General features: G+C 32.9%; 1 protein-coding gene across 1 annotated transcript in view; it reads left to right on the top strand.

The window, feature by feature from the left end:
* The window catches only part of LOC123682973 (reversion-inducing cysteine-rich protein with Kazal motifs), a 93,327-nt gene that overhangs the window by 53,164 nt on the left and 12,834 nt on the right, over positions 1–27,329 (top strand). Inside the window, exons 3-4 of the mRNA XM_045621832.1 lie at positions 6,099–6,182; positions 11,348–11,384. Coding sequence (XP_045477788.1) covers positions 6,099–6,182; positions 11,348–11,384 — 121 coding nt within the window. The remainder of the gene's footprint in view (positions 1–6,098; positions 6,183–11,347; positions 11,385–27,329) is intronic.

A 27,329-nucleotide genomic window follows, 5' to 3' on the forward strand; every position in this document is an offset into this window, starting at 1 on the left:
GTAGAGCACATTCTAACTCATACCATTTTCGTTTGACGTGTTCTATTTTGAATTATGTGAATTTATTAATTAATGGAATGATCATGCCGTTCAGGAAGATTGTATCATCAGAACTTGCCAACAATAATGACTTATAAATGCACTGTACAGGGTGGGTAAATTTCGATATTTGAGAATTACCATTCTCGTTCTCTTTTTCTGAGAAACTATCAAGAGTAATTTTTTATTTTTGGCCACCTTCTTTTGTTTTCGAGTTATAGGCGAAAATTGGAAAAATGGCGATAATGGCTCTTTTTTTAAGTAGAATCCAGTGGCGTGCTCAGATTTTTAGCAGGAAATTTAATTACGAAACTATGACCCAAAGTTATGTTCTTTCAAATGGAAACACTAAATTTCTTTGTCATTTTTTGTAATTTTTTCTTCTTTCAAAAATATATAACATCTTATGGTTTGTATCAACATAAATAATAAAAAATGGTCAAAAACTTTTTTCATCTAAAAGTCTCAATATTTCTATGGTTGGAAACGAACACTCAAAAGCTCTCAACTATACAAGCAAATGATTTTGTCGGTTTTTTCAAACTGTCTCAGTTTAATCAAACGACTCATACCAAAAATCCTGTACATCTGGTAAATAAAGATATCATCAACGATTGTTCATACATTCTGGATGAGACACCATAACACGACCTATTCCATATTGAGGTTTTCTTTCAAAAGTTCCGACCTCGTTTTTGTTTGAATGTGTACGGTACTTTTATACCATTCATATTTACGTGATCCATCCAATAAATATTTTCTTTCACAATTGATTTCCAATCTGTTTGTTTAACAGATTATAATGTATGAATTAGATACACTGATTATCTAGAACCTACCATTAAACTACTATCATCAACTGTATAATATTTACTCCTACGTTCACTCTGTAATAACCGTTGCTTCGATAACCGGCATTTACATAAGCTATTTATTTATTCATTACATTATTCAAACAACAATCTACTACTTTATAAACAAATCATAGCATGGCTGATTATCATGAACGCCAAATTCCGAGAAATTGATAAGATTTAGAATTGCAGTCACACTTGTGGTCCTGGGAATGGAAGAATTCCTTGTACAGATACGAGACATGGCCTCAACAGTATTGAAATTTAAATGGTAGCACTGCGTACATAATAATGCCAAATGTGTGTTCAATATGCAAAATGGGTGGTCGATACCTTGATGGTTCCGTATATGTGATTTATTGAGAAGAGGATAAGCGGAATATGGTTTAGAGAATTGATATTTGTTTTACTTGACATCAAAGTAGTAGATTGATTGCCGCAGCTGATAGTTCATAGACGAGAGTAGCGAGGCTAGGAATTCAGCCAAGGCAGTCAATCTACTTTGCTGCCGAATTAAACTGTTGAACATACAATTTTTTCTCCGATTGTTTATAATTATAATGATACATGTAGGATATTGTATTTGCAAATTATTACAATTACCACAATATTTTTATTTTTCCTTTAGTGATAAATCAAAACGAAATTTAATAGAAATCGCAATTGTTGGAATGGTCGGTTGTTATGAAAAAAAATGTCCATGATAATTATGGTTTCACAACTTATGAAATATCTGACAGTTTTTTGGAAAAATATCGAATATATTTATATTATGGACAGTGATAGCGACTTAAAAATATTTACTCCTCCAGAAATCAGAAAGATGGCAAAAAATATTGATTGTCAGAAAATGTAGAATGTTTTATATAAGCTGTTTTCAAGCTAAAGAGAAACTTGGAAAATGGCGTGAAATAAAACGTTCTTATAACATATTTATTATTAGTGCTATAAACATGTAACAAAAACATTCTATAGGCTTTTTTTCAGTAGAACCGATTGCACTAAGAAACAAACGATTACACCAATGTATTTCACTGAAAAATGTGTCTGTTGAATGTTTTTGTTTCATGTTTATAGCACCAGTAATGAAGAAATTATGGGAACTCTTCATTGCAGGCCATTTTTCTATTTTCTCCTATAGCTTGAAAACAGTTGAATTTATTAATGGGGTTTTCACCAAATTAATTATGTTAAAAATCGAGTCCAAAAATGTGCCATCATTTCAATTTTTTCTCAATCTCAAAGGATTTTTGAGACACCGACACCGATACGCTAAAGCATTAAATTAATATTTCCAATCGAACCACCAAACATTTCCAATTCGGATCGGTTATACTTTCATTTACGTGAGTCACGTGATCTGTTAGCAGGCGGTCGGCAATGCTGATGAATGAATTCATTGGGCCAACGTATCAAGTTTATTGGGGGGATGAATGTGTTTCATTGGGTTGATGTACTCTGTATATTCCTATGATGAACTGTTAATCCAAAAGCCGAGTACGTACTAAAACCGTCAACGAACGCCTGTTCATTGGGACAACGAAACTGTACGTAAGATGAATTTCAACTTAACGAATTTGTTCGTTAGTATAATGAAAAGTACATTGTATCAACGTACGTAAGGTCGATGAACGGCATTCATTGATATTACGAACAATATTTTTTTCAGTCCTTTAAACAATAATTTTCATTTTTTCATATCAAAAAATAACTATTGGTTGAGATACTGTAAATTTCATTTCTTGATTTCATTTTCCATTTGCATGTCCATACATATACCTAGCAATGATTGACAAAAATTTATTACTATAATATAAAAAAAAAAAAACTATAATGGATTGGATATCATCGCAGCATTATTAGTTTTAAATTTCATGATATGGCATGTTTTTTGTCAATCTCGTAACGATTTTTAAGATAGATGAATGAAAGCGGTATAGCATTGCTATGATTTTTTTCAAGTGACTATACTGTTCGAATTTTGAGTTTTTTTTTTCGTGTTTCGACTCACTGATGAAGAATTTGAGGTCAGAATAGATTATGTTCGGCCAACCGTCCGTCGTGTATAGGTTAACTCTTGAATAGAATGAATTAGAAAATTGGAAATTGAAGTATATGTTCAGGGTCCTTATATATCGATTAAATTAGTCAGAAGGTTTCGTAATTATATTCATATTTTTGTTTTCTCAAATATTAAAAAGAACTCATCTGATCTTTAGAAGTCAATTACAAAATAGTAAAACGAATGTTAATGTCATATTTCTTGAAAGATCGCATCATTGGGAGGCCATAAAAGTACTTTTTCTAGTTTTGAAGTTCACTTTTTGAAACTTATTGACGTTTTGAACTCTTTTCGTAAGTATATTAATAATAATAATAATAATAATAATAATAATGAGTTTATTCACCAAAAAAAATGTTTTACATAGATAACAAAAGAATAGTTGAGATGTAAATAAACATTGAAATCCCACTAAAACTAAAGTTGCGCGTGGGTAACAAAAACTAAATGATTTTGCAACTTTTGAGGAGAAGTATATTGCGCCTTTAATGTTGTACCATATAAATACGAGTATATTATTTCGTCTAGGAAAAATTCAATTAATTTCTATAACTATTTTTAGGAATTTCTTTTTTCATCAATATTGAAAAAAAAATGTTTCTTTCCTTTCTTGAAAAATATAAAATGATTATCCTTGAGAATAATATAATATTCATTTGATATTGTTCAAGAAAAAATTACAACTGTCAGATTTTTTTATTAGTTTGAATTGTCGAGGAATCAAATAAGAAAATATGCCTTATCACTTATCAAAATATAGTTAATGAACATTGTATTGTCTTACACCTCATAAAGCTTCTGTTCAGAATCAGGAACAGTAGACGCGAGAACTTAGAGATCCTTATACATGAGTTCAAAGTGTTTAATTGCTGAAACCGAAGTGTTGTTAAGTCAGGCTTACATTCTGGCATTTAAATGACGGAACAACACATGCTGCTTGAGTTATTTCAGTCCCGGTTGAAAGACATATAGGTTACATTTCCTCTTTTATGAAGTATCCCACTAAATAGTTTGGTCCATTGTTAACTCGAGTTGATGGCTCTCAAGTATTTCCTTTTGGACTTTTATTTCCAAGGGGAAACGATAGAATAATTCTATTAAAATCCACCAATATGTTTTCCATGTTTTTTATTATTGTACGAGGTGTAAATGACCCAGATGTCCGAACACCTCAAATTATTTTATGAATACAAACAAATCAAAACTGCTGAATACATGGAATTTTGCACGATTATTTTAATATTCCTCGTTGTGAAGTGTATCCCTAATATTTTCGAAGTTACACATTAATGGGAAAAGTTTTTTTTATGGTAGTTGAGATACCTTATTTGAGAAATGGAGGCATGTGTGAAAAGAATTAGTTTTTACAATGCAAATTGGTTTCTTGATATCATATTCAATGTGCCTCAGTTTTTAACTATAAATATCAATTTGTTAATGACAACTAAAATTAATTTCAAATGCATTAGACCAGATCTTTTTTTAATATTCAATGAATCTTAATCAGGATTCTGTCGATTCTGAGTGCCTTGGCTGTGCATATCTGAATAAATAAGAATTATTTAATGATCGTTTCAAATTAGTTGGGGTTCAAGCAGCAGAAAGAAGAGTGATGAATTGAAGACCCTTCTTCACGCTGGGCGCCATATGCTGTCGTAATTTGGTGGAACCCATCGGATACGAAGAAATGTTTTTTCTATTTGCCAAAATTATATTTGGATTGTCCCATGAGATAATTTAATAATTTCATTTTTTTTTAAGTCTAATCGTATTTTTCATTTCGTGTACTGATTTATATTTCACTAATTTTTATACAGGGTGTTTTTTGAATTGATAAAAAATTTGGGAGGTGGTATTTGAAATATGGGAAATCCTTCAATTGCATAATTTTTTGACTTCTGCAAATTATTGGTCAATGAACATATTTATCGTTAAGAATTTATTGGATATAAATTTACTTCATTTTTGTTAATATGACAGCAGCCTAGTTCATTTTCTAAATATATTATAACGCTTCCTTGAATTGATGTGAGAAAAATCCGGAGAAGCAGAGTACAGAGGAAAAAAATTGTTGCTTTCTAATTTTAAATTTCTGCACACAAAATGCAGACCATCCTAAAAATTTTGGTTTCGTGTCTGTCTTCTTAACTTATTTTCTGATTTGAATGAATTTTAGTGTGGATGTTTATTTATATTGAGCTGTAGGGTCAAAATTCAGCTTTTCCATATAAAAGGTACCTTCGTGTTGATCTTGTACGAAGATGAAATTCCTGCTATTTCCAAGTTTGTTATTTTAATCGTCCGATTTCCATAAAAATTGGTTCAGATATCAAAATCGTTAAAATCAGCGCTTTCCGATGTGCCTTTGCCATATGCGAACTGCAATTACCGGGACCTCAATTTGTGTTTCACTAGTCCGATTTCAATGCAATTAGGTATGAATATACGGGTTGGAACATTTGAGGTGTAACTCTACAACGTAATATTTATTTTCAATTGAATTTTTAAATTTTATGGCAGCTAAGATATTCTCGTTTGAAGCAGGGAATTATTTAGAATTTCTATTGGTTTTTGACATAATTGATGACTTTTTTGATGAAATATTTGTAATGAACAGAACCTTCTTTAAAAACGATTTTATTTCTGTTCGAATTGCATTCGAATCCTATTCTTATAGTCGTGAATTGAACACACCTCGTGTTTTTTGCTCATTTCGATTTGATTCATTCATGAAACTGACGATAAAAAATAAAAATGATGAAATCACACTTGTCACGTTACTCCCTATGGTTGTTCTTAATGTTCTCATGTATAAATAATTTGACATTCAGGTGTATATTTCAATACCTGGTTTCTCTTCACAACATTACACCTGCTGAGAAAAGATAATATATCTTTGCCTTCTCCGAAAAGACTATTTGATAATATTTTATTTCACGGTTGACCGCTATGAAGATAAATTTTCAATCTTTTGTTTTCAGTTCTTGTACTTAGAGGATTTATTGAAATTTATTATTTTTCTCGATTTGTCGGGATGTAGAAGACAAATATGTAGATTTGATGATATATTTATTCGATTCTAATGATTTTTTTTTAATTCTTTTCTTCCGTTGTAAAATATTGATTGGTGTTTTCTTTTACAGATTTCGTTAGTGGATTTAGCAGCCAATAGTGGATTAAGAAATCAAACTACCCAAGAAGTACAAAAATACTGCTCCTCTCAATTGGTAGGTGAAGCATTTTCAAACCTGTTTGTTTATTAATTATTGAACGATTGAAATCATTCGAGGGAAATATTTGATAAATTTTTGGAATTTTCACGATTTACGTTTCAGAATATTGAACGGAAAATTCGTCAGACGTCAAAAGCATTTTTCAAGAACTATTTGCATGATATTTGGTACAAAAATTGGACCATAAATTTACAAGGAAAAATACGGGGAATCATATACAGAAACTTTTTTCAGAATATGTCCATCACTTGATAAAATTGAAAACATGTATTTCCATGAAAATAATGATTTTACCGCAAAATTCTAAATATTATCGTTCGGAGTTTTTCATTTTTTAAATGTACTTTATGAATTTTAACGTTATGTGACTGCGCCCCGAGGGAGAACATGTTTTTCATCTCATGAAGTCTTTTGTTTCAAGGATTTTGATATTTCACGAAAGAGGAGGAAATAATAAATCGTAGTGTAAATTTTGGAGTGTTTTTTTTATCACATGCTTTCGGGTCAGCTTTTTTAAAATTGTGAAGAAACTTCAAAAGATATACAGTGTATTCCTGAATTAGAGATGACACATTCTCCGGATAATTTGAAGAAAAAAAATCCTATAAAGATGGGCCCGAAAACGCTTTGTTTAGATACAGGGCGTTGAAGTTTGGTTTATTTCAAGTTTTCTTCTCATGGCATCTAAAATTCACGAAATATTTGACTGAAGTTAGGTATGGATATTTCATTTCAGAGTGTGCATCACGTGCTATGGCTATGTCAATTTTGTTTGCAATTCTACTGGGTGATTTTGGGGAACAGTGCCTTCTTTTTTCCTCCAAAAATTGTTTTTAGTTTTCCATTGGTAGTTCGAAAATTTCAAATGAAACTGTAATCTATTACTGAACATTTCGGTTTTTTGTAGTTTGGCGTATTTGCTACCGATTCTGAAGAAAAAATTTCGAAATGTGCTCTCGAATTTCTCAGAAAAATCCAAATAAACATGAAATCTGTGATAAATGACTTAAGTATTAATTTTGGTGCTTATTTTTCTGATCTGTAGCATTGATAAACTCGCATACCCAACTCCCACAAAAGGGGAGGACTACAAGAAACACCCTGTATCTCGAAAACAAAGCGTTTGCGGGGCCATGTTTATAAGATTTTTTCTTATAAAATTATTCAAAGAATCTCTCAGTTTCCTTTGTACCTTCAATTCAGGGACACTCTAAAGAGGTACTGAATGAATGAAGATGCAGTGAGTGAACTGTGATGAATGAATGAATTAAAATTTTCAGTACTTATTTACCCAATCTGCAGCGAAGATTAATAAAGATCCGATAAACTGGTATAATCATGAACAAAAAATAGGACTACAAGAAACACCTTCTATCTCGAAAACTAAGCGTTTGCGGGGCCATGTTTATAGAACTTATTTTCTTAAAATTATCCAAGGAATCTCTCCAATTTAGGAATACCCTATATGAGCTTTTTAATGTACAATGATATGTAGAATGATTGACTGTTGTTATGAAATATAGTTTTTGTATTGTCATGTCAAAAACTTTATACATCCTTCGTTATCAGTTTCACTATGTTTTAACTATCAGGTTCAATCAATCAATCAATTCAATGATGAAATAAACCACAACGGTTATCGTCATTTTTCGTGTCAAGATACGGTTGACTTGAATAGAATCTGTTGAGTTTCTCAACATTTATCTCCGAAAAATGACATTTTTCCTGTATCCTCTTACATCTCGACATCCCGACTCCAAGATTGATATCAATCATTTTTAGCAGACGACCCTACAGTTCCATTTGAAATAAATGTTGAGAGAGAGTTGATTGTTTCAAGTGGTTAGACTGGATAAAATGAAGTCATCCAGATGACGGTCTTGTCATGTATTCATTTGGGCTTTTTAGGAATATTAATGGGTTTTGAATAGATACGGGCGCATCAGTCCTGATGTTATCCAGACTTCGGGATGCATCAATCATTTTGGTTCGTCATTTCCAATGATAAACTTTTTTGAATCTTTTGAATGAAGGAAAACACTAGATTCTACCAATGTCTGTTTATTATCACTTCCCATCTCAAAGAAAATTTGACTCCATTGGGAAAAATCATAGGTTCATTTTTTAGTTTACATTGAAAGTGAGTTTTAGCGCTTTTTCTCTGTAAGGTGTACAGGGTGTTACTAAATAAGTAGAAAAGTTTTATAATAATTAATAATAATTTATTCTCACATGATGAAGTAATATATAGACAGAATACATGAACAAATGATTTGTCATCAAATAATTTCATGGCTTGTCAAGGGCTATTTAGTCACACTCCTTGATAAAAGTACAATATGTACATAAAACCCCATAAGTACTCATATGCAAACACTTAGAGACTGAAAATAATTATTATGGGACATAAACAATATTAAGTAAAATAAATGTACTTAAAAATGGAGTTCATCCTTGTCAAAAATTGAAGGTGGTCTTTATTTAAAGCAAAACTCTTCAAGCACTATTTTGGATTGCATAATAATTGAGTCATTTGTTTAATTCTTCGTTTTCCTTTTTTTTTGTTGTTTCTGAAATTTCAATTCATTTTTAGTTTTAATGTGAGCAACCATTTGTGTAAATACATAGGTTAAGTAGAGCAGGATTGAGCTATCTGTATAGATGCTCAACCCTGGACTTCGCCTTTTTTCTCAATGAAGATATGACTAAAATAAATGTTCCACTTTGTAATACTCATGTATATTGAGAAAATATAGTCATAATTATTATTATTATTATATGAAAAACAGCTCTGAGGAATTCCATTAAAAAATTTCAAAATTTAGAAAAGAAATATATTATTTTTTCAATTTGCTTAGGAGTTGAAGGATTGGCATACTGTCGTCATTTTTCATCAATAGGATGGATACCTTAGTATATTTTTTAAATTTTGTTGTGATTCTTTCAAGGGGCAAAATGCAAAATATAATTTCAAACTTTTAAAGTTACTTTTGAAAATAACGATTCATTGCGAAAAAGTTCGGACTCTTGTGTTATGTCCATGCAAGTAATAAAAAAATTAAATACAACCTTGTGCATCACCGCATCTTCAGTAAATGGAATCGAAAAAATCTAGCAGCTGGCTTGGAGGCTATCTCGTTTTTGTTTTGTTTTGTTTTTTATAGAACATGATCACAAAATGATATTTCTTCAACTGTTCAGTAATTTCAAGAGAAATAAACATTTTGAAGCAAAAGGATGTAATACACTTACACATTATTTTTTGACGTAGATTCCACCTGAAATTGGTTATTATCCGAAAAAATTAGTTTTGAGGTTTTTTGTCATGGCTGACTTTAACATTGAAATCTTCTGTATGTTCAATTAAAATATAAATTCTCATGTGATAACCTCAAATTTATTAACATTGGAAGAAAGCCCTATTTGACGAAATTTGAATATTATTTGCAAATTTCGGACAAATTTTCTGGGAATAATGTGCAAAGGATACATTGTAGCAATGAAGAATTCAATGAGTGATCTGATTATAAATGAAAAACTAGCTGTTACATTTAAAAAATGAAAGTTGGTTTCATTTCCGGCCAAAACGGATGCCGAACGAATTTGAAGTTTTTCCCTAGAATCCATCCCAACAACAAAGCTTAACTATAAAATTTCAAGTGGTTATCTACAGTTTTTCTTTGACATATTCTAACCAACAGTTTTTCTGAATCTCCCTGTAGATATATGCCTGTATATCTTCATGGATGATTGTTTAAAATTTAAACAATTCTGTCATATTTAGAAGAATGTTTGTAGTAAAAATATTTTTCATCGTCATAAAAAAAATACGCTGCTAAAAAGTGTCGTGGGTTATTGTTTATATTTTACTCAATAGCTATTCCTACAAAATGTTCAAATGGGTAAATATGAAGTATCTATTCTTTATGGGGATTCAGAATTCAGTACAGAAAAATAATATGTAAACTGTTTTTTTTTAAATGAAACCTTCTGTATTTTATTTTCCTTTAGTAGATCTCTTCCTCACGATTTTGAATATATATTCTTTATTGAGATTATCTATGTCAGTTTTCGAAAAGTATAGATTTTTCGTCTGAATCTAAGGTAGCTGTATAAAACGCCACATAACAATGCTGCGATCAGAAAAAAATATGTTCACAGATAAGAAAAAAAAGATATCAACAGCAATGAAAATTAAATCAGATTTCCTATATCTAAGTGAAACTGAACAAATTTCAACAATGAATTTTCAACAATTAATTTCCAATAAATATTCAACCATAAATTTTCAGCGGATCTTCATATATGAATCTTCAATTAATTTAAGTAATGAATCTTCAACAATGAATTTCTAACAAATTTTATAAAGAAATCACTGCATTGTGATGTGTTATCTACCTTAGATTAACACGGAAAAATCTATATTTTTCGAAAACTGTGAAAGATGACCTCAATAAAATAAATATAGTAAAAATCAGGAGAAAAAGCTCTACCGATTAGGAAAATAAAATACAGGGTGTTCCTTTTAACAAATACCAGTTCACATAAAATTGTTTGAAAGTTGTTTAGAATGCTTTCTTGCATTTCCTAGTACTGAATACTGAATTTAGAATCCTCATGAAATTACTTTATGTTTGACATTTAAACGTTTTTATAGGACCAATATTAACTCAGCCAGCTATTGAGTAAAAGATAAACAATTAACGTGTACATATTCTTTTAAATTCAATCTTGATAATTTCGAAATATTTCAATTTTAATGAAATTTCAGATTGCCCCAATAATGACCTCAATGAAAATACCAATAATAATCATCCACTTAGTATAAAAAAATAACCTCCAATGCGGAATGTCTTTCTCTTATCGCTTATCATTACCGATCCGTTTTACTTAACGAGATGTCACATGTGCTTGGAATTTGAAATGGTGCATGCTAAGTTTATTTTTTCCAAGGAATATCTTTTAATGTTGTGGTGACCCATGTAAAGCCAAGTTGGTCGACAGTTAATAAAATGGATACCGATATTCATTTAACACAGTCGAATACTGGCATATACATTATTTAGAGCGTGGGCTTATAGGACTTGAGTGTGAAATAAAATATCACCTGAGATGCTATCAATTTTGTCGTTTCAATTAATAAGATTCTTTTCTTACAGACGACGTTTTGGGAGTGTCTCAACGCTACATTTCGAGGTAAGTGTTGCTGGACTATTTTTTAATTAATTGGTAATATCGGGAATTGTATAATGAGATGTAGTGAATTAATTTTGGAAAAATACAAGATATAGTTAATTATTGGGGGAAAAATTATTTTGTTTCATTAGGTGTAAGTCCATGACTTTTTTCTGAAGTTGTTCAAAAATTCCTACTTTCTCAGAGCAAATTCATAGCATAAAATACCCTAATCCAGTATTCTGATCCATTTATATGCCACGAACTGTTTTCTATCCGGAAAAGCTATAACTTTTTTTTTTTTGAATGACTACTCAATCTTTTTTCCTGATTCATTACACTTACCTAAGTGATATTGTGAAAAATTGGTCTATTAAGGTAGTTAAAATTTATCCCAACTAGTTTTTATATAGTATAGTGACACCTTGTATAGTAGGTAAATTATTATTATGATCCATTTCTATGCAATGAAATGTTTTCTATCCGGAAAAGCTATAATTTTTTTTTTGAATGACCACTCAATTTTTTTCCTGATTCCTTAACTTACTGAGTGATAGTGTGAAAAATTGGTCGATTAAGGTAGTTAAAATGTATCCCAACTGGTTTTTATATACATAGTGACACCTTGTGTAGTAGGTAAATTCACGCTCAAAATCAACTCATATCAGAACATATATTTGTAGGATATATTATTCGATACATTGTGGAACGTTGAATGTTTATTATACAGTGTGTGGATAAATTAGGGAACATAACCCACAACTCTGTTATTGAAAGTTCTCGAACAAAACGCTCGAACAGGTCAATATTAATTTTTCATTAGCCACCTCATGGCATACAATTTTACTTATGAATTCATTCATTTTTACAGAGCGACGTCATAATTTTTTTTCTAAATGACTACACCATTTTTTTTGCAGATTCATAACTTACTCAATTGATAGGGGAGAAAATTGGTACCGTAGATAATTTTTTGTTTGAGAAAATAACACATTTACTGTGAAAGTAGAAAATATTTTTTTTGGAAAAACTGTTCGAATTATGCTCCGTTAACCATTTGGCAATACATATGTACCCCATCAAAATATGTATAATCAACAAGATGATCGGGCTTCTTCTCACTTTAGAATAAATCTTCCTCAAGACGTCGAGAACCTATTAGTGGCCCCCGCGTTCCTCAGATTTGACTCCCTCAGACTACAAAGTGTCAAAGTGCCAAATGGTTAACGAAGCTCAATTTGAACATTGTCGCTAAATTTTGTTGGTTTCTGGGGTTGAATAAAGATTTTCTTCCATGAAATTTCAATTTTTAACTCTCACAGTTAATGTATTAATTAAAAAAAAATTTTTATCTTTGGAACACATTTTTTTACACCATCATAAATGAATTCACAAAGTAACAATCAATTTTGAATACTAGTTCAAATAAGAGGTTGTAACCAATTTAGTGTTTCTCCTCTCTTCAGAGATCTGTTACTTACTAGCTTCAGTCGGAGAGGTGGTCGGGGTTAATAGGTTGTAGCTAGCCCGGAACCTATTTTCAAAAAAAAAAAAAAAAAGAAAGCAATTTCGAAGGCTTTGGTTCCCACACAAAAACAAACCCATCCACTTTCAGAGATTTATTAATAAGATGAAATGATCCACTAAATTGATCAAATTGTAATGAAAAGTTAAGAGTGAAATATTGAAAAATAGCTGCTTACAATTGAATCTCAACAATGAAAATTATAATGAATAGCTTCGAAGCGAAATGTCTCAAATGAAAAATGAAATAGAGCATACGAAATTATATAAATTGGATATCAAATGAAATTACAAAATACATAGCAGAATACTTCCATTAGCATTTAAAATCCAGGTGAAGTGCTCCCATGCACGAAGAACCATCTGATTTGGTACGATACTGTCGCAGCACCATGTAAGGATTTCCAGGTTCTTATGACCACAGTTTTCAGGTGTGATGGACCCTTCGAAGTTGGATGTTGGTCAACGAAGTTCAATCTTGGAAATATATGTTCAAAATCGAAATTCTGGGCTTCACCCAAAAACTGGAAAATTAATTTCTTTCAGAGACCGTTCAGTAGAATATATTGTCCTTGCCGTCCATGTTTCACATAAAAAGTTGTGTACTCAAGTATAAAAAATTACATATGTGAATCGACAGCCATTTTTCAAAAAAGAATAATAATCTAGCAAATAAAATTGGAACTGATTTCAACTGTTATATTAAATTTTGAATGGGAAAATGAAAAATTTTTAATGAGTGAATTGAATTGAATGGAAGATTTATTTTATATGGCGTGAGATTTTGAATATGAAAATGATCTAAATAATGAAATCTATAAGAAAAATTAATTTTGAAGCGAATGAAAATGAACCTGAACGGCAAGGATGAATCGAAATTTGGTTGAAAGAAAAAAGAATCTTTGTTGGGCAGAGGAGATTGCAAAAAAAAAAAAAATAAATATACATTTTAAAATATATAGGTACCTTACCTCAATTTTTAATTGAGATTCACTAAACCAATAGAAACTATGAAATATTAACTGAATCTCAAAATTTAAAACAGAAAAAATATCTATATCAAGAACCCAACTCTGATGACTTATTTCATTCACCAGACAAAGCAGAAAAGAAAGAATAAAATCTTCGAATAACCGATTAATATCTTATCAGATTGAAAACATGCGCCCATCTGCAAATCTGAATTCTTCGATACACGTACAAATGCAGTGGCGGTACAACCAATATGTAATGAATAAATTTAAATTTTGAAAAGAAAGAAAGTTGTAACGATCGTATCGTTACACATCTCCTCTACCCACCAAAAAAAAAAAAAAAATGAGTGCATAAAACCCTGAAAGTGGCAAAAATTTTAATGTTTAAATATTGAAATAGAAATTAATCATATTCGAAACAAGTACCCATCAAAAATAGAAAGGAGACATGGTATGCTAGATGGTCAGCAAACCTATTGGACAGTGCGCTACAGGAAGTTTGTGTCTGTACCCTCTTCAGTCCAATAAAACAAAAAAAAATATTACTAATAGACATTACTATATATGAAAGATATTTGTCCTCACATCAGATTTCTAAACAAAACATACAATTATAATCACGAATCACAAATAATTCAAGGTTATTTCATGATGCTCTCAATGATATGAGTAGCTAAAAAGAGAACAGTTCTACGGTTCTTCTTTAATTTGGTTTGAAAAGTTCTAAAATAAACCACTCAGTGAACAGTTCAAGGTTGGCAGTATATAGCTACAAGAAACTATACACAAACAATCTGACTCTCCTCCCTACCACCCTTTTCATAATATAATTTATAACCCACGACAAAATAGGAGATCAAATCAGAACGACATTAAAAGATAGAAAGAACAACAAAAAACCAAAGTTGGGCGCCAGTGAGATACTATCTCACACTCAAAATACTACACAAGGTAAAATTATTGGTGCTAATCTATTCGAATCAATTACAAAAAGAGAAAATCTGAAAATATTGTGAATCTAAACAAAAGCAGTTGAAAAATCTATCCAAAAATTAGTTTCACTGAATAGTAACCAATCGCTTCTGACAAATTTCGGACAGACAGAATATTTATGCAAACTTACATACCCAATGCATAATCTCTATGCCAAAATAACCAAAAATATGGGAATTCAATATTCATAACTGAAAGCCCCAGCTAAAAGCTGTCTGTCCAAGTTTATCAATTGAGAAAATTCAAAAATAAAAAAAACACTAAGCTGAAAATCAAATAAATGACCTCAACATACAAAAAATGTGAATTAATAAAAAAAATTGAAAATTATATTTGGTACTAATAATTGTCGTTCTGATCATCAGTGCCACTATCACTAATATCCAACTTCAAATGGCTAACATGAAAATTACCCAGGTCATTTCCATTGAGATCCCTCAAACTGTATACCAAGGGTGAAAGAACTCTATGAATAACACAAGGAATATACTTAGGTGCTAACTTAGAGGAAAAATCATTAGCTGCATTGGATAACATAAAATTCTTCTTCCAAACCCTGTCTCCCACTCGAAATCTGACATCCCTACGTCTTAAATTATATCGACCCTTATTTAATTCATGCGAATGCAACAACCGCTTTCTGACATCCTCGAATAGTTCAGGGACTTTAAGCTGAACTTCGGGATCTAATACATTCCCAGAAATATCTATAAAATTATTATCTCTTTCCGAAATCTTTCCATAAAATGAACCATCAGTTGGGACGTTCCTCATAAAACATAAATATGAAGGGGATAACTTAGTGACCTCATGTTTAGCTAGGCGAATAGCTTGTGCTATTTGATGGATATTTTCATCCCAGAGTTTGTGATCATCCTGTATATAAGATCTTATAGCAGTTACAATAGTCTTATTGACTCTTTCAGTTGGGTTTGCCTGTGGAAAATATCGAGCATTGAACCAAATTTTCTGTACTTTATATTTATTCATCAAATTTTTGAATTCACTAGAAATAAACTGAGGTCCATTATCGGCAACGAAAATTTGAGGTACTCCGAATATCAAAAATACATTATATTCTAGGAATTTCACGATAGACTTACTAGTTGCTTTCGCTAAGGGATGTATGAAGACAAATTTGGTGAACCAGTCAGTTACTACTAAAAGATATCTATTGCCGCTTTTCGATCTAGGATAAGGTCCTAATAAATCAGCCGATATTAATTGAAATGGAAAACGTATGTCTCTATTTTTGCCCATAAGTCCTGCCTGAGGAAGATTACTACTTTTACAAGAAGCACAGACTTTACAGTTCAAAATATAGTTTCTCACCTGTTTCCTCATTTTTGGCCAATAATATAGTTGTGATATACGTGACAATGTTTTATAAATACCCAAATGAGCAGCAAGAGGATCATCATGATACATTTTCATGACTTCTTTCCTATGAGGACATGGAATGACAATTTTCCATTCTGGAGAATCGTCACAAAGTCTAGATTGAGGAAGTATATGCTTGTATAAAACTTCACCTTCTACTTTGAAATCGGGATACTTTTGAGGATTTTTCTGTACTTCACACAGCATACGTCGATACCAAGTGTCAGTTTTCATATCCTTCAGATCAAGCACAGCAATCTCGTCTTTATGGCTTTCCGGAATTCTGGATAGAGAATCTGCCACTTTATTGAGAGAACCGCTTCTATGGACGATGTCAAACTTATGTTGTGACAACTTTGTTATCCATCTGGCTAAACGTGGAGATGGATCCTTCATCGAATTCAACCACTTTAAGGATGAGTGATCAGTGATAACAGTAAATTCAGTACCTTCAATGTAAGGTCTGAATTTATCGATAGAGAAAACTATAGCCAATAGTTCCTTCTCTGTAGTGGTATAATTTTTTTGGCATTTGTTAAGGGACTTACTGCAGTAAGCTATAGGATGCTCAAAGCCATTTTCTTCCTGGAATAAAACTCCTCCTACTCCATAATTACTAGCATCAGCAGCAACGAAGAAACGTTTTGAGAAGTCAGGACTGGCAAGTATTGGTGCAGTAGTCAACATTTTCTTAATGTTTGTGAATGCTTCATCAGCCTCCGTTGTCCAAACGATAGGTTGCCCCTTCTTTCTTCCTTTGAGAAGATCGGTGATAGGAGCACAGATTGTTGAGCTATTCTCCAAAAATCTCCTGTAATATCCAATTAAACCAATTAATCGTCTGACTTGAGTAGTATTTGTAGGAGTGGGATATTCTAATAATGCCTGAACTTTATCGGGGTCTGTTCTCAGCCCATCCTCATCCACAACAAAACCAAGAAAATTCAATGAAGACCGACAAAATTTACATTTATCGAAATTAACAGTCAAGTTAGCGTTATTAAGTTTTGAGTAAAGTTCCTTCAACACACGTATATGAGTTTCGAAATCTGGGGTTACTACAACAATATCATCAATATAATAAAATACCCAAGGTTCCAATGAAGGACCTATAACTCTATCCATTAACCTACACATAGCTTGGGCGCTATTATTCAAACCAAAAGGTACAACTTTAAAGCAGAAGAGACCTCTACCAGGAATAGCAAAAGTTGTTTTTAATTGAGATTCTTTGTCTAAAGGAATTTGAAAGAAGGCTTGTTTCAAATCTAATGAGGAAAGATATTGTGCATCTCGAACTTTGCTGATAATAGAATCTATTAAGGGCATAGGATAACTATCCGGTAACGTGATAGAATTTAGCTTCCGACCGTCGAAGCACACCCTATATGAACCGTCCTTCTTTTTGACTAACCACAAAGGACTTAACCACGGAGAACATTCAGTTACCGGTCTGATTATGTCCAATTTCAACATTTCGTCTACCTCATTATTCAAAATCTTCAACATAGCCGGAGACAAAGGATATTGCCTCTGCTTTATTGGTTTCGAACCCTGGGTGTCTATGTGATGGGTGTATAAATTAGTTTTACCAATTTTATCTTTAGGGCTGATATTCTCGAACGAATTGACAACACTATCGAGTTGAGCTTTTTGCTCTTTAGTCAGAGATTCAGGGCCGTGTATAGCACGAATCGCAGAAATATTCAACATTTCTGAATTGAATGAATTATCCCTAAAATCTATGGACAGTTCAAAACATCGGATAAAGTCCATCCCCAAAATTAATTTGTGCGCAATAGAAGGAACAACCAAAAGTTTTATTGTTTTTGATGTACCCTCTAAACAAATAGGAACATGAATAAAACCTAGTGTGTTCTGCTCTTGTCCATCTGCTGTCGAGACCTGAACAGATACATTATAATTCAAGGACAAATTATATTTCTTTAACAAAAAGAGAGCCGAATTACCCATGATTGAAACGTTGCTCCCACTGTCCAACAAAGCTGTTACCGAATCATTGAATACTTTAACCGATATGTAAGGACGATTATCACTAAATTTATTAGCTAAAATTGGACTCATCTCAACAGGATGATATTTTGAAGACTTCAAGTCCGAAAGAGATGGTTTTGTGGGTATAACTTTGTTACCATAAAAATTTTTAACTGTGATGAGCCATTCACGCCATCTTCTCCTTTCAGACTCAAAATCTATATGAATTACTTGTTCCCGTTGTGAACCTTGTTGGCAGGCTTTGCTTGTTCTCCCGAAGGTCCTGCAACGTCTGCCTGATTGCAGTACCTGCTCGCGTTTTTTGAACAGTTAGGGCAGTTACGTTTGGTAAAATCAACTTTTCCGCACAAATAGCAAAACTTCCTCATTGCCTTTTGACAATCCGAAAAAACATGCCCTGACATATTACAATTCCAACATTTTACATTAGAAGAAATTGCGGAGACAATAGTCCCTCTAGGACCCGAAGAAAGATTGAGTGACAGAACATCTTCAACTTTTTTACAAAGGGAAGTTAAATCCGTAATAGTCTCAACATCCTGAAAAACTAAAGCCTTCATATAATCGGGTAATAAATTATTTTTTATGATTCCAACAATCTCCTTTTCAGAAGGTGAAGAATTTAATCTATTGAATTGACATTCCATATCTGTGATGAACATAGTTACTGATTCTCTAATTGATTGCTTTCTTGACTTGATCTCGGCTAACTTAATTTCATCATGACTACTATGAAGAAAAGTCGATTTTAGTTTAGAAACTAGATCAGACCAATCACTAAATCTATTTTTCAGAAAGTTATTATGCCACCACGTCCAAGCATTGCCTTCAAAAAGATCGGCAGCTGAATCAAAAAGATCGGCATTATCACAACCCCTTGAAAATTTTAACGAGTCAATCAATTCTAAAAAAGATAATAAATCTTCTTTTCCAGAAAATTTCTTTATACCCCATTTATAAACTGGGACCTTTTTAGTAGGCACCGAAAAACCTGCTGCACTATGATGAGTTGGAGTTGATGTTTGTAATGGATTGTTATTTTGTGATGAATGAGATGGCGATTGAACAATTGGATTTCTATTAACATGCCTATCCGAAAAATCCGCTTCCAAAATTAATACTCTTTTCAAAAGTTCTTGTTTAACATTGTTTTCAAATTCTGATTGGGCGAACAACCTCGAAATTCGCCCTGTGGCGTGAGTTATTCTAGACTCCAACTTTTTTTCATCATCAGAAGATTCATCACTAAGATGTTGCAGTAAAGCCTCAATGTCATTTAAGGTATCACCAATTTCTTTAACATTCTCATCAAACTTATATGTGTCCGATATTTCAACAAAACTCCTGTCGGAATTTTCCTGAGATAAAAGACCTCTTAAAACTTTCCGTTTTTCCTGAACAGTAGTGGGGGGAACAATACCCCTTATTGATATTTCATAGGTTAGTTCGAGACTTCTCAAATAATTTGGATTCAATTTAACCATAATGAAGATTAAAATGAAAAATGTTGTGGAGACAAATACCAGTTGAGACAATTACTTGTCGTGCTATACTTTGTAATGTGAAGAAGATATCTATGAATATGTGATCGTGTGAGGAGCCTTCAAAATTGCAAAAATTTTAACAAAGGATGCAAAATAAGAAAAATTCGCCCCACGTTGGGCGCCAAAATTGTGTAACCAATTTAGTGTTTCTCCTCTCTTCAGAGATCTGTTACTTACTAGCTTCAGTCGGAGAGGTGGTCGGGGTTAATAGGTTGTAGCTAGCCCGGAACCTATTTTCAAAAAAAAAAAAAAAAAAGAAAGCAATTTCGAAGGCTTTGGTTCCCACACAAAAACAAACCCATCCACTTTCAGAGATTTATTAATAAGATGAAATGATCCACTAAATTGATCAAATTGTAATGAAAAGTTGAGAGTGAAATATTGAAAAATAGCTGCTTACAATTGAATCTCAACAATGAAAATTATAATGAATAGCTTCGAAGCGAAATGTCTCAAATGAAAAATGAAATAGAGCATACGAAATTATATAAATTGGATATCAAATGAAATTACAAAATACATAGCAGAATACTTCCATTAGCATTTAAAATCCAGGTGAAGTGCTCCCATGCACGAAGAACCATCTGATTTGGTACGATACTGTCGCAGCACCATGTAAGGATTTCCAGGTTCTTATGACCACAGTTTTCAGGTGTGATGGACCCTTCGAAGTTGGATGTTGGTCAACGAAGTTCAATCTTGGAAATATATGTTCAAAATCGAAATTCTGGGCTTCACCCAAAAACTGGAAAATTAATTTCTTTCAGAGACCGTTCAGTAGAATATATTGTCCTTGCCGTCCATGTTTCACATAAAAAGTTGTGTACTCAAGTATAAAAAATTACATATGTGAATCGACAGCCATTTTTCAAAAAAGAATAATAATCTAGCAAATAAAATTGGAACTGATTTCAACTGTTATATTAAATTTTGAATGGGAAAATGAAAAATTTTTAATGAGTGAATTGAATTGAATGGAAGATTTATTTTATATGGCGTGAGATTTTGAATATGAAAATGATCTAAATAATGAAATCTATAAGAAAAATTAATTTTGAAGCGAATGAAAATGAACCTGAACGGCAAGGATGAATCGAAATTTGGTTGAAAGAAAAAAGAATCTTTGTTGGGCAGAGGAGATTGCAAAAAAAAAAAAAAAAATATACATTTTAAAATATATAGGTACCTTACCTCAATTTTTTATTGAGTTTCACTAAACCAATAGAAACTATGAAATATTAACTGAATCTCAAAATTTAAAACAGAAAAAATATCTATATCAAGAACTCAACTCTGATGACTTATTTCATTCACCAGACAAAGCAGAAAAGAAAGAATAAAATCTTCGAATAACCGATTAATATCTTATCAGATTGAAAACATGCGCCCATCTGCAAATCTGAATTCTTCGATACACGTACAAATGCAGTGGCGGTACAACCAATATGTAATGAATAAATTTAAATTTTGAAAAGAAAGAAAGTTGTAACGATCGTATCGTTACAAGGTTATTCCGCATAGTTTCATTCTCGAATTTGATCTAGTCAGGAATTAATGTGCCATCCATTTCCTAATTTTTCCAATAGTTTTCGAGATAACTTTACTAGATAACGAATTAGGAACTCCTAATGTCAAGCATATTACTATTTCACTTATTTGAAATGAAGCAAAGGACTCATTACACTGAGTGAATTTCATGACCGTTGGAATGACTATTGGTCTGACCTATACAGTTCCAATTTGATGTCTAATGATGGAATCTCAAGAACTAGAGCAGTTATAGAAAAAAAGATGGCACATTTTCGAGCTCCTTTTTCAAGAACGGAAGAAGCTGAAAATAGGATTTTTTCCTACCATCATTTTTATTTCTATTAGAAAGAACAAAACTTTGTAAACTCAGAAAATTCTTGAAAAATGTTTTTTCTTCATAACCCATCAGTACCTATGGAAAATTTAAATTCAATTACGTTGTTTCATAGCTATAGCATAAAAAATCTGGAAGTTATCAAGATCTGATGAAAATATAAAATCTTCAAATATCGATAGCTCTCGTTTCCCGAAAAATGATTTCTAATCCAGTCAATTTGTGTTCACAAGAGCCCCCCTCATGGGAATGTTTTGGGGTAGTTTTGATTTCTTCGATTTATTATTTTTTTTGGTGCTGAATTCGAATCTGAGGTTTTCCATCGAAATTTCTTGACGGAACATTGAGAAAATGCAAAAAAGTTAAAAAATTTAATTTTTTGTCGGTTTTTTGCATATAAATACCGATTTTTCGTGAATGACTTTCCTATGCAGAAATTTTAATTTGAGAACTCTATGGTGAAAATAATACTAGGGAATTATTTCCTCAATATATTGATTGAATCAATATAAAGAAATACTAAATAGAAAATGATTTTGAAAATGTTTTTTTTTAAACTGATGATAGCTTTATAATTTATACCCATCTGTATTCTATTTGAAGAAAAAATTATTGAGTAGAAAACATGTCATTAATAATAAATTGAAGTTATGTAGAGGAAAAATTGGGTTTTTGTAGAAACAGATAAAATACGCTCATTTTCAACTATCGTTTGAGACAGAACGGTTTATCAGACAAAATACCTCAAAAAAAGAAATTTGTAGGAAATTTTATTGACTTTGGTTTTGTATGGAAGGTTCATTCACGAAAAATTGATATTTTCTGAGTTATATAAAAATGAAAAGATCGCCAAAAAGAAAATTTTCTACCTTTTTTTTTGCATATATTTCAATATTCCTTCACGAAATTTTGGTGGAAAACCTCATCGAAGAAATCAGAACTAGTCCAAAACTTTCCTGTGAAAAACACATATTGACTGAACTCTTAGAATATTAATAAGAAGAACGGAAATCGACTTGTAACAGATGCATTTGCTTTGATTCCAACATTCGCCACTCCTTGTCTGACAGGACACTATAGCAGTAGCGTAACATAATTTGATTAATTACGATTATTATCAATGGATGCTCGAAAATAGTTTACAATGAGATTTATTCATAAAAATTTTTCGTGCTTCATTAGTGTCAATGTTTTTCTCAGTTTAAAGATGTAGCTTTGTGAAGTTATGAAAAAAAGGATCCTGATAAAGCATTCAACAATCAAATCAGGATTCCCCACGATTGTTCGATTGTGATTGGTGACACTTAACTTCCACCTCGCTTGTATTTGGGATCGAGCACAAATGTTTACTTTCCGTTCCTTCTATCTATATTCTAAGAATGGACTACTCGTAAATGTGCCATCCATTTTCTCCAACTTCCGTATTTCCGGAGATGCCAAAATCAGACATCGAATTCGGACCACATGCACCCGTACACCTTCACCTAATGAAACTTTTGCTGACATCTTCTCGCTATACGCATATCCACCCGATATTCCTAGAATAAAGATACAAATCAACCGCACTGAAAGGTATACCCCAAGGTGATATCACGGAGTCTCCGAGAATACCATAACATCATGACCACTTTGTATCGGACGCAGACAACGGGGACACGATACCTCTCTCCTAAAGACCATAAATCTGGTACAGCGTAGCGGTCAGCGATGCTGCGTTCAGCCGGCAGAATCTGGTAGCCTCTCGTATCGCACACATCTGCATGCCTGCCTACCCTCCTGACTGGAAGCCTACCCCGTCACGAAGATCACGACGGTCTCGGACTTTACGATGCTGATTAATTCGCGAGAGAAGTTCCTTGGAGCTTGGCTCATTAGACACGTCGATGGGGCATCATCGGGCCTAATTGGATTTATAGGAGGGTCTGCCGTTAGGCTGGAGTCAGTAACGGATCTTGGAGTTTTCTAGAAGGAGAGGCAGTAGATGAACCCTTGTCATTACTTTCATTCCTGAATTTTGAGCCAAAAGTCTAGCGCTACTCATTCCCTGCTAAGAGGGATTACCACCACGTGGCTTTCCGCGTATCAGTCAAACTTTAGTACACATCCATGTCCCTTCTGGCGCTCTTGCGGTGACCTAACTTTGTAGGGTGTACGAAGTTGCACATTCACTTCATCTTCTTTCCTTTTTCGAAGTAAATAAGTAACGGGTGTTTTTTTTCGAGGTATATAACTTTAGTTGTCATTACTGTTCAAGATGGCGACTGATTTGACAGCTGTCAAGTGATTTATTCTCAGTTTGGTTTGGCAATTCATCACGAATAGACTCACGCCTGAACAGCGCTTGCAAATAGTGCAATTTTATTTCGAAAATAATGGTTCTGTGCGGAATACGTATCGCGCATTACGTTCCATTTTATTTTGTTTAGCGATGAAACGCACTTCTGGTTGAATGGCCACGTCAACAAACAAAACTGATGCATTTGGAGTGAAGCTAATCCTCAAGTGTATGTCGAAACACCGTTACATCCCGAAAAACTGACTGTTTTGTGCGCTTTATGGGCTGGTGGAATCATTGGTCCGTACTTCTTCAAAAACGATGATGGCCAGAACGTTACAGTCAATGGTGATCGGTATAGAGCCATTATTACTAACTTTTTCATTCCTGATTTGAACAACCATGATGTCCAGGAGCTGTGGTTCCAACAAGACGGCGCAACATGTCACACAGCTCGTGCCACAATCGATTTATTGAAAGACACGTTTGGTGACCGCCTAATTTCACGTTTTGGACCTCCAAGATCTTGTGATTTAACACCGCTAGACTACTTTCTGTGGGGCTATGTAAAGTAATTGGTCTATGCGGATAAGCCACAAAACCTTGACCATTTGGAAGACAACATTCGCCGTGTTCTTGCCGATATACGGCCACAAATGTTGGAAAATGTCATCGAAAATTGGACGTCCAGATTGGAATGCATCCGAACCAGCCGTGGTGCTCATATGCGAGAAATCATATTCAAAATGTATTCCAACAAGATTATATAGCGGATAAATAAAATTCATGTCAATCGATTAATCTATCGTTGTTTTATTGCAATTTGAAGTTCTAAAACAAACACCCTTTAGAAGTACAACGACCTTCACGAAATTTTAATTTCACCTCATTTCTAATGATTTTTGGTAGTTTTCTTTTCACGAATATTTTAAAAATATATCAGTGCTGTGTGCAAAATATGAATCTTCAATTTTTCTGCGTAAAACGAAAAGTAACCAAAATGTTTTTTTTTTTCATGAGAATAAATACCTCTAATGTCGTTTTGAACCGAGCAACCACATGGTGGTTCCCCTTTTGAGACTATACATAATTTTTTTTCCTACTAGCGTTTCGAAAGTATTACTTTCCACACGCTTTGATGTTTGGAATGTAGTATTTTTCCAAATTCGTGAGGGAAAAACGTCCTGCTATTCACTCCGCTTTGCGTCGTTCGGCCAACTGCAGCCTTTTGCGGAAAAGTATCACTTTCCACACTTGTTAGGAAAATAACTATTTCCCAGACTTATTGGAATTTATTGGACAATTATCAAATAAAGGGCGTGAGAGGAAACAATCAGAAATAACAAAAGATTTAAAGTGTATAAATGTATAAGTGTATTATTAAATTATAAACTTACTTACTTACTATTACATTTCTCATAACATTACAAGTTTACTCTTCCAGTCTGTTCTACAAATGAATCTGTCGCCTTTTCTCTCAAGAGCAGTTCGATTTCATTAGGTGTAGTATAAAGAAATTCATTATTTTTCAATATATGGCTTCATTTATCTGTATCTCGCATTGTCCGATCGGGTTCCACTAGATAGCATTAGAAAGATTAGATTTCATACTACAAAAACTTTTTTGACAGTTTTGTGATTAGTTGACTAAGTTTAATTTGAGTGCGCGTCAAAGATGGACTCTAGCAAAGAGAAAATACGCTATATTTTACAGTTTTTCTTCGATAAAGGAGACAATGCAAGCAAGGCGGCTGAAAATGTAAAAATTTCTTTATGATCCTGATACTGCAACAGCCAATCATACGCAATTTTCGTTTTCTCGATTCACCACGAACTGGAAGGCCAGCTGTCAAAAATGTCGATAAAATCATAGACATGGTCGAGACCAACCGTCATGTTATCACTGTTTCGATTGCACAAGAGCTAAAGATTACACAAAAAACCGTCTGGAACCATTTGCATAAGGGCGGTCTTGAAGGAAACTCGATGTACCACACGAGTTAACACAAAAAACCTCATACCATCTGAGAATCACTGCTGAATCGCAACAAAATTGACCCATCTTTGAAGCAGTTGGTGACTAGCGAGGTGACTAGTGATGAAAAGTGGATCAAGACAAAGTGAAGCAAAACAGTCTTGGTCGAAAAGCGGTGAGCCGGCGGAAACGTTGGCCAAGCTAGGAGTAACGGCCAGGAAGGCTTTGATGTGTGTTTGGTGGAATTGGCAGGGAATTATCTACTATGAGCTGCTCCCTTACGGTACAACTGTTAACGCGGAAATGTACTGTCAACAATTGGATAGTCTGAAGGAAGCAATCACCCAGAAACGGCCAGATTTGGCCAATAGAAAAGCTCCAAACAGCGTTTAGAATCGACGATGTGTTGCTTTATATTAGTTGTGAGCAAGCGCGGTCTCCATTCCAATCAAAATTCAAATTTTTACGCAAAAGAGTAACTGCTTTCTGATATCTTTAACCCCATCGATAGCTGACGTAACTTCAATTTACGATCGCTTAAAACCCTTTCGTGGACTTTTTTTTATATGTATTTTCTGAAACAACTGCCGAATTCGGGCGACCCTAGCGTTCAGTACTTCAGACTTCAATTCAACTTTTAACCATTGTTGTCGATAAAGCAGTGACTGAATAACACTTATCTCAAGCCATTGCTTTGCATGTAGGTACAGTATTTTATTCATAGGATTTTATGAATACACGAAACTCGTTTTCATCCATTTTACAAACAAGAACAAATGTAGCATCACTTAACCTTCCGTATCTCGATCAGGACTTGACTCTAAGTTGAAAAAGTGGTATTTTTGGTGCCATATGTGCGCTAGACCTTGGACTTATTGAGTGATGTAGAAAGTATGAATCACTGTAATCGAATTTAATTATTTTATCTTTTTGAAAATGTAATGAAAACTCTGAAGCATTATGTGATTTTATTTTCTTATTTCCATTATATGTTCGTAAATAATTGTGCACAACATTATTTGCAATCAAATTAATGGAGAAAATACACTAAACTATCTCTTAACTACTTAACAGTTTTCACAATAAGTCATAAAATTCGATATTCAAACATGTAATTAGTTGATGAGATATGTCCATTTCACACTGGAAATTGATTAAAACTAACATAAACTCTTAACGTAATGGTACCCTTGTTAATTGAGCGTAAGCCAATGTCAAAGGAATTGTACTAAGCACTCAGTTTATGATCACTCTTTTTTAATGCACATTCCTCGCACAGAGCGCTATATGCCTGTATTTCAGAGTCAAGATCGTCTCAAACGATAACCCTCGACTCATTGATGACGTATTCGTGGGGAAATGAAATTCTGCACGTTCATCCGGTCGGAAACGAGATAAATCTCAAACGGAAACCTCTAGAG

This window comes from Harmonia axyridis, chromosome 6, assembly GCF_914767665.1.
Source record: "Harmonia axyridis chromosome 6, icHarAxyr1.1, whole genome shotgun sequence".
Taxonomy (NCBI): Eukaryota; Metazoa; Arthropoda; class Insecta; order Coleoptera; family Coccinellidae; genus Harmonia; species Harmonia axyridis.